The 9,319-nt window shown below is 47.8% G+C and overlaps 1 protein-coding gene across 1 annotated transcript in view; it reads right to left on the reverse strand.

The window, feature by feature from the left end:
- LONP2 (lon peptidase 2, peroxisomal) overlaps positions 1–6,149 on the reverse strand; it is a 58,406-nt gene extending 52,257 nt beyond the window's left edge. The window contains exons 1-4 of the mRNA XM_066637134.1: positions 5,866–6,149; positions 3,686–3,920; positions 1,992–2,123; positions 12–134 (exon numbers count right to left, since the gene is read on the reverse strand). Coding sequence (XP_066493231.1) covers positions 12–134; positions 1,992–2,123; positions 3,686–3,920; positions 5,866–6,116 — 741 coding nt within the window. The 5' untranslated portion in view covers positions 6,117–6,149. The remainder of the gene's footprint in view (positions 1–11; positions 135–1,991; positions 2,124–3,685; positions 3,921–5,865) is intronic.
- Between the last annotated feature and the right edge of the window lie 3,170 nt (positions 6,150–9,319).

Here is a 9,319-nt window from a genome sequence, read left to right on the forward strand (position 1 = left end):
AATCATTATACCCTTTTATCAATATCTTGCTTGGGTTTTCGGGTTTTCTGGAGAAGCTTCAAACCTTCAATCTGCCTGACAAGCAAGGGGATGGTCATCTTGAACCGCTCCTCTAGGCCAATAGCATCTAAAATCTGAAAGAATGAAAACCGTAAGTTTTCTGGGAAAAGACAGCAAAGACCCTGATTACTATAATAGAAAGAAAATTACTTAAAGCTGCAGCTTCACTGGCATGTCAGTCCTCAATGAATAATCACAGATATAATTTAGACAAGGATCATTGCTGGAGGTAATAAGCTCCAGATGTTAATTTATCCTGTGTATTGTGGTTGTGTTGAGTAATAACTGCAATTTTCAACCACTGTGCTGTGTGCTGCACTGTGCTGCACTGTGTTTCAACCACACCACTGGTGTGCCGTGGATGGTCCATAGGTATGCCATGGGAGTTTGGTGAAGGTCATTTATTAGGAGGACCATTGGGGGCTATGAGCCCCCTGCCAGCAGCACAACGCGACTTGTCAGTGGGCAAAAGAACTGATGAAGCGCCTTGACAATTTTAGCGCCTTATCAGTGTACCATGAGCTGACAAAGTTTGAAAATCGCCGAGTTATAAGAATTGTCAGGGATGAAACCTGGAATTTTCCGCAAACTGGTAACCACTGAGCTATGTCTCCCCTCACTCAAATCTGAAAAGGCATGGCAGTCTGTCTTCCTTTGGATGGAGAACAACATTGGAATCTGTGACCTAGAGACTCTTTGCAAGTGAAAGCATCATGATTAACCCATTTCTGCCCAGCCCACAGGTGTACACACTTGTTGCATATATGCAGAGTTGGGCAGAAATGACTTTGGGGCATAAAGTCAGACCAGTTTCAATATAGAGGGTGCAGAAGAGATGGCAAAGTTTAGAATGTGAACAAGGAGAAAATGAGTTACAATAGCCTGACCTTCAGGATGAAGAAGAACATACAGATGTGCCCTAATATCTGCAGATGATAGGTTTCTGCCCCCCACCGCAGAAGTTAACAGCTTCTGGTTAATCTCTATTGTTTTTTCTTTTCAAATGTCCAGGCTGCCGCGAGGCAGCCAGAAGGTTGCTGTGAGCTTGTATGCTTATAGCAACCTGGTTTTAGCAAGACTTTTTGGCTGGGGAAAGACTTTAAACAAGCTAATGGTGTGTGTGGGACACGGGGGGGGGGCGCATCTGCCGATAAGTGAAACTGCAGATACAACCCCCCCAAGTTAGCTGCTTTAACTCATCAGATACCCCCCCCCCCCCAAAGTTAGCTGTTTCACCTGAGTCAGACCTTTCCTGTATCTGACTCAGGACTGCCAAACATTCACTGGCTGCAGTCTCCAGGATCTTTCCCCGCCTTACGGGAAGATGCTGGCGATTGAACCTGGAATCTTCTGCTTGATAGGCACAGTCTGTACCACTGAGATCTGGTCCTTCCCCATAGCTCTATCACCAAGCTGCATACTCTAGTTCAGTGGTGCTCAAACCGGTGGGTTCTGCCCACCATTGAAACGCAAAAGGGTCACTTTTAAGGGGAGTGGCCTAGAAATGGGTGTCCTGAAGGCGCCACACTGACTGCGATGCCACGGACACCTAGTAACATTTTAATGTACCTGGGAGGACTGTGAACCCTTCAGGAGGGTCCTGGAGGCTCGCAGCTCCCTCCGCAAGCCTCCCTTCCACAGTAGTGAGCTCCAATCTGCAGTCGGAACTCACTTCCAGTCAGAGCTCTGGAACCTGGAGCTTCCAAAATTGAAAGTGGGCTCCAGCTGCAGAATGGAGCTCACAGTTGCAGAGGGAAGGCTAGCGGAGGGGGCTGTGAGCCTCTAGGACCCTCCAGGAGGCTGAACAATCCCCGCAGGTATGTTGAGAAGCTTCTGGGTGCCCGTGCGAAAAGCTGGGTTCCGAAAAGCACCGTTCTGGGTGCGAAAAGCTATTCTCTCTGCTCAGTCTGAATGAAGGCAACACACCCTACCTGAAGCTTCTCCTGGTTGCTGGTGCGGATGATCGAAGTTAATATATCTGGTAAAGCTTCTCTCGGCAGATTGTCTAAGAGGCGTCTCAGTTTAGCCACAGCAGGAACCGACATATCCAGCATCTCAACCAACTTCAGAATGGAAAAAGAAAAACTAAGTTCATTTTTACTGTTAGTATTTTAAATAATTGTTGTAACTATTGTATCATTTAGACCAGGGAAGACTTCAGACTTGTAGGATCTATTTGCCATTTGTAGAATCTACCTGGTGTTTTGTCAAGCAGAATATTAAGGTCCACCACACAGAGGTAGATGCAAAATAGGGGTGGGGAGGAGTAACCAGATGGCAACAAGTGGCTCAGGTGATGGAACCTACTGAACCCCAGGAGCCATCCATTGGGATGATCCACATCCACAAGTATAGATATACATCAGAAGTACTACATGACTGGGTTCTGATCACCTCTCCCTCAAGCTGCCAAGCAGAGCTGGACACAGAAACCTGGTTGAAGGCAACAAAACGCACACATTGTTTCAAAGGTGAGGAACTTGAAGGCTGAGGAACAAGAAATTAGCATAAGGCCCAGCCTTGGCAGAGGTATTTATTTTATTTCTGAATATTAAAACTACTGGGAACACTTGCCTATCACCGAGAAATCTGTCAGTGGATCTCAGGCAACTTTCTGTCTGCGGTGAATTTAGGTCTAGAAACTGATCCAATTACATAGCAAAAAATCCTTTCAAGTCATTTCCACCCAAAATCCTTTCGAGTCATTTCTAAAATGCAGTTGTTTCAGAACCATTTGACTGTAGGACAAACCTCCTTCAGGAACCTACCATGACAAGTAAGAAAAAATAGACTCCTGGAGGCCAGTTAGCACTGCTGACTAGAGAGCTAGAGGGGACTCTATACTTTGACTGTCTTTCTGATGCAATTATCCTCAGTTTCCTCTCTTTACACTACACAGACATCTTTTTCTTGGGGCAAGCAGTTGCTTGTAGCAAAACTCAGAGCTACTTCAACAGACAGATAAAAACCAGCATCCTAAAATAGAACATGCGTTATGGGCTCCCTTGCTATGTGTCAGGTAGGCTTGCATTTGCATGCCTGGAGGATTCCCAACAGAGAATAATGAGAAGAGCCTTTAAATCTTCATGCATAAATGAAGAACAGGAACCATCACAGCATACAAGCTGTACAGAATTTTCCAATCTTTTCATGCATAATCATTTTATGATGTGCTCTCACGCGCATTAAGCGGATCTCAGGAAGACAGTCCTAAACAGAAAAGCTTCAAAGGGTGATTGGACTGGAGGAAAAAGCTCGATTAGAACTTAAAATGAGATTTAACACCTTCACAGGAGGGGGGACTGAATAAAGACAGAGGCTTATCATATTACACCTTAGGGCTTCCAGCAACATGGTAATGGAATGGCATATACATATAAAGTTGCCTTACGCCAAGTCAGACCATTGGGCCATTTAACTCAGTATCATCTACCGCAATTGGCAGCAGCTCTCCAGTATCTCAAAGAGAGGTCTTCCCCTGCTCTACCTGAAGAGCACAGGGATGGAACCCAAGACCATCAGCTTGCATATCATTTGCTCTACCAGTGAGCTATGGGCCCTTCCCCATCACTCCAGAACCAACTGACACATCAACATCCATACCCCGTCCTTGGAGTTCCCTTACCTGCACTGCGTATTTATAGAGCTGCTCTGACAGCTCTCCTAGCTCTTCCTCAGCTTTAGACTTGTTGGTAAATTGCTCTAGTCTGTCCAGTTGCTCAACATCGGCGATGGGATAGGGCTTCTCCTTCACCAACTGCAAAATCTGGAATCTGCAGAGGCCTGTTATCAACAAGGTGTAGTGGGGCTTTGGCCAGTTGCTGCCAACCACCTGCACAGCCAGCGCTGCTGTGCCAATTCTGCAAGAATGAAAGAGATTTACATTATTTACCAAGGCACCAAAAGAAGAGTTCATTTTGGACTGGACGAATATTCCTTTGTAGCCTCCCCTCAGGTTGTGCTGATGGGAATGGGATAAATATTTGTATGGCTATGTTGATAAAGTGAGTGTTGTCCACCTTCTAGCCTGGAGTCTTCAGATATCAGCACCGATGTCCAGGGTGCTGATTTCAGAAAGGAGCCCTGGAGAATTTAACAGGACTTTAGGAATTTCCAGCATTACATTCTGTTGGAAGAAACAAATCTCCTGGAACAGCTTCAGGCAGATCTGGCAACTCTAGGTAAGATTATGGTCAAGAACCAAAGAAGCTAAACAAACATATAAGGGAAAACACCACACACGACAAGATTCATTGTTTTGATTGCTCCGAAACAAAAAGCCGTTGCCTCATTCGCTATTCTGTAGGCGGGTTTCAATTATTATGGTGTAACTTCATATTGTGTCATCATTTTAATCGTGTACACCACCTCCAGCACTACCACCTGGAAGTGAAAAGGTTTTTTAAAAAAAATGAGTAAGAATATCCTTAAACAAGAGGTTACCTATTACTTTGATTAAGCTGCTTATTTTAAATAAAGACCATAAGCATATAGTACGAAGCACACAGAGGAGCTAGTTCTACGGTGCACAGAGGCAGCTTCAATGATAGCCAAGGTGAGTGGTGCAATGGTGTGAGGAAGGGCAGTTACCACAACAGCAGGTTGAATGTCACCACACAGAAGGAAAGAAATACCACAGCAGGTGGAAGAGGAGGCCATAGGACCCTGTGGCATTGCTAGGGGGGTGCGGACTAACCCAGGTGACACTCACGGGGGAGTGTGTGTAACAACACTATTGACCAAAAATTTTTAAATCTTGGCCCTTTTTGAATAATACCATCATGTTATAAATCAATCCATGTGCCATTTCATGCAGAAAGTAATGAAACAAACCAAGATGAAATATCTCTACGCTATCAAGTATTATAGCCAACAAACCAGCAGGGGTGGGGCAACGCTACATCACCATGCCCGCCACCTGGGGCGCTGCCCAGCCTACTGCATGGAAGGAGGTCCATCATGGGGTAGCACGCTGGTCTCCTGCAGTGGGTGACGCCAAACTTAGCGACGCCACTGATAGGACCATAGGTCATCATTATGATGCATCACTACTATTACTATTCATAGTTATATTCATGTCCCAACCTTCCTCCAAGGAGCTGAAGGTGACATCGCAAGTTATTATCACAACAACCTTGCAAGGTAGGCCAGACAGGGATGAAGTCCAACCCAAGGTTCAGCAAAACTCTATGGCCTGAACAGGGAGTAAATATCATGTCTCTGTGGTCTTAGCCTAGCACTGACTACTGCACCCCACTACCAGCACAACAACCTTGCAAGGTGGGCCAGGCAGAGAGGAAGGCCAACCCAGGGTTCAGCAAAACTCCATGCCTGTACATGGATGTCTCTGAGGTCTCCGTCCAGCACTGACCACTGCACCCCACTACCAGCACAACAACCTTGCAAGGTAGGCCAGGCAGGGAGCAAGGCCAGCCCAGGGTTGAGCAAAGAGGGATGTCCCTGTGGTGAAGCCCAGCACTGACCACTGCACCTCATTACCATCACAACCACCTTGCAAGGTAGGCCAGGCAAGGAGCAAGGCCAGCCCAGGGTTCAGCAAGAGAGAGATGCCTCTGTGGCCTGAGCCCAGCACTGATCACTGCACCTCACTGCCAACCAGTTCCTATGACAACCAGAGGAAAAGCAGGGGCCGGGGGCAGAGAGGAGCGGGGCGGTTGCTATGACAACAGACAGGCGAGCGGAGGGGGCGAGCGTGGCCGTGGCGACGGAGCGTCAGCAGGGAAGGCGTTGCCTAGGCGACGGGTGGGAAGGGCCGTGGCCATGGCGACGGGGGCGGGGCCGCACCTGTGGAGCGGGGGCAGCGCGTCGAGGTCGCAGGCGGGGTCGCGAGTGTCGGGGATGACGCCGATGATGGTGCTCTTGAGCGACGTGCCCTTCAGCAGGCGGCTCCGCACCAGCTGCATGTTCCCGGGCGAGTCCACGCTGGCGCGCATGGTGGAGCCCGGCAGCAGCACCGCCTCGGGCGTCAGCAGCAGCGGCAGGCGGCTCGGGATCTGGATGGCGCTGCCGCCCGACGACGAGGACGACGCCGCCATGGTCGCTCTAGCTCTGGGCAAAGTCCGCGTCACGGCGGCCCGCACGGTCCAATCCCAGCCAGCCGGGCGAGCGCGCGAAGCTGTCTCGCCGCGGCCACCTGCAGGAGGCTGCGGGCGTTACAGGCCGGGGCTCCTGTGCGAGCCTTTGGGGCCGCGCGACAGAGGCCGCCAAGGGCCAATCCCAGCCAGTCAGCAGAGCGCGCGAAGTTGTCTCTCCGCTGCCACCTGCAGGAGGCTGCGAGCACTGCAGGCCGAGTCTCCTGTGCGAGCTTTTGGGGCCCCGTGACGCAGGCCTGCAAGGACCAATCCCAGCCAGCCAGCAGAGCGCGCAAGGCTTCTCTCCACTACCACCTGTAGGAAGCTGCAGGCGTTGCAGGCTGGGGCTCTTGTCTCCTGTGCGAGCCTTTGGGGCCCTTGCAGAAGCTCAGCCAGCTCCATTCCACTGGAACCCCCAGTGGCTAAAAAAACCCATGGATGCCAAATCAGTGGGAATGGCTTTAAAGACCCACCTCCAGGTGTCCTGCTCCTCCATGGTCGCCCCAGAATGCGTCGGTGTAGAACCCAGCGGTTGTCAAACTTTTAGCATCGGGACCCACTTTTTACAATGAGAATCTGTTGGGACCCACCGGAAGTGATGTCATTAATCTGAAAGTGAATGAATGAATAAACCTTTATTAGGCATAGATAAAGAAACCATAAAAGCAAACATAATCAGTCCTAATCCCGTTTATCAAAAACTGAGTTAAGTTACTAAATTACTAATAGTACATTTACAGTTCAACATAAAATATCAATTTTTTTGACAGATTACATTAAGAAGGCTTAGAAATCGCTAAAAGTAAAAATTTAGAAACTCCTTCTAGCACATCGGGTGAGCAGTCATTTAGGAGACGCTTCAGTTTTGTTTCATCCTAAAGACCATTCATTTTGCCGAGAAGTGGAGTCATGTAAGTGTGGCGGGATCCAGTGTGCCGAGGACAATAAAAAAGAAAGTGTATGATTGATTCAATATTTCCCAAATTACAAAGGCAGAGGCGTTCTTTATATGGTATTTGCCTATATCTGCCTTCTGTGACCTTGGATGGAAACACATTGAATCTTGCCAAGGAGATTGCACGACGTTCAGAAGGGTTGATCAAAATACTCAGATAAGGAGCCATTTGCCCGTACTTAGCGGGATAGAGAAATTAAGAGGGGAGCAAATTCTAGAAGCAAGTTCAAAGAGGTTTTGTGCCTCAATGTCTAGCATTCTTTGCTTTACCCTTTCATAAACTCCAAGGAATGGATATAAACTTAAAAAATCCAATGAAAAACCAATTGATTCAATTTTCTATTTAATTTGGCTATACCATTTAGAAGAACCAGACTCAGATTGTTGTTGGCAACCTTCAGTCTCAAAAGACTATGGTATCGCGCTCTGGATGGTGGTTCTGGCACAGCGTCTAGTGTGGCTGAAAAGGCTGATTCGAGAGTGACAATCCCTTCCACACTGGGAGCAAGTGTAGTGTGTCCCTGGTCTGTCTCCCTGGCTATGGGCCTTCCTTCTTTGCCTCTTTGTCTCAGACTGTTCGGATAGGAGACCGCCCGGTTTCACATTATAATGTAACTGGAGCCAATAGCGTATGGTTAAAAGCCATGCTCTTGATAGTAAGAGCGACTGTCCAGTCTCCAAACATAATGCAGAGTATGGTAAAGATTTAGATAAACCCAAGATAGCCCTCAAAAATTTAGCTTGGATACTCTCAAAGTTGTGATTTATAGTGCTAATCCAGATAGGGCACCCGTTCAGGAGCTGTGCCAATACCTTGGCATTAAATACCTTGAGAGCAGCTGGTATATAACGATTGCCCTGATTAAAAAAGAATTGATTGGTGCTCTGCAAAGTAACACGGGCTACATTTGTAGCCAATTTTTGATGAGTACCCCAGCAAAGATTGTAGTGGAAGTGAATTCCGAGATATTTAAAGCTTTTGGCATGTTCTAGTTTCTCCCCTCTAATGGACCAAGTGCCTGGGCTCCATGATTTTGAAAAGACCATAACTTTGGTTTTCTGAGAGTTCAGTTCGAGTTTGTTACATTTCAGAAAGTCAGAAGTTCTATTTAAAAGTCGCTTAAGTCCAATAGGTGTACAGGAAACCAGCACTGCATCATCTGCATAAAGCAATGCTGGAATATGCAGTGAACCTAGTTCACCCATCTGGAGGTGATGTCACAGCCGGAAGTGACATCATCAAGCAGGGGCATTTTCAACAATCCCAGGCTGCAGTCCTACCCACACTTACCCAAGAGTAAGCCCCATTGACTGTCATTATTAAAAGCATTACTGTTCCAGTGGCGAACCTGCCCCCATGGGGCCCCAGAGCTAGGGTCCACGATGGCACCCTTCCCTGCACAAAGCCACCCCTCACCTACCTTGATTGTGATGGAGACTCGCACCACCAGGGAAGCGTTCTGAGCACAGTTTCCAACCTTGTCAGGAGCCTCAGGAGGCTTTCCACACTGTCCTAGAGTCATGTAAGGCTCCGCGCCTAGGGCGTTTGTCCCTTTTTTCCACTGCTGGCCTGTTCAAAGGTCAGATCTGTCACATTTCCCCAAAGGCAGTCACATACCATGGGAGCAGCAAGTCTAACACATTAAAAATAAAATATCAAAATGAATGGGGACCCACCTGAAATTGGCTCACGACCCACCTAGTGAGTCCCGACCCACAGTTTGGAAAGCACTGGTATAGATGCTATGCCACACTCAGCCACTAGATGGGGTGGATAACGGCATCTAATGGAATGAAATTGTAATTATTTAACATCACAAAGGTGGGAAATGGAATTCTGATGCTTTTCCCCACGTTACAAGGCATTTAAAGGTGGACCCCAGTATCGGTGGTGAGTCAAATCAGTGGATACCAAATCAGTGATACCAAATAGATACCAAATCTAACAAAAACCCTTGACTTCTGACGGGCGGACTTCCCTCAAATGAGGAGGCTGGTTAGAAGGAGGTTGAAAGGGAGGGTAAAAAGAGTCCAGTCTCTCCAGAGTGCACGGAGGCTGCTTAAAACAACAGTAATAGAGGCCCAGCAGAGGTGTATACCGCAAAGAAAGAAGGGTTCCACTAAATCCAGGAGAGTGCCCGCATGGCTAACCAGCCAAGTTAGAGAGGCTGTGAAGGGCAAGGAAGCTTCCTTCCGTAAATGGAAGTCTTGC

Source organism: Tiliqua scincoides, chromosome 9, assembly GCF_035046505.1.
Source record: "Tiliqua scincoides isolate rTilSci1 chromosome 9, rTilSci1.hap2, whole genome shotgun sequence".
In the NCBI taxonomy this organism is placed as follows: Eukaryota; Metazoa; Chordata; class Lepidosauria; order Squamata; family Scincidae; genus Tiliqua; species Tiliqua scincoides.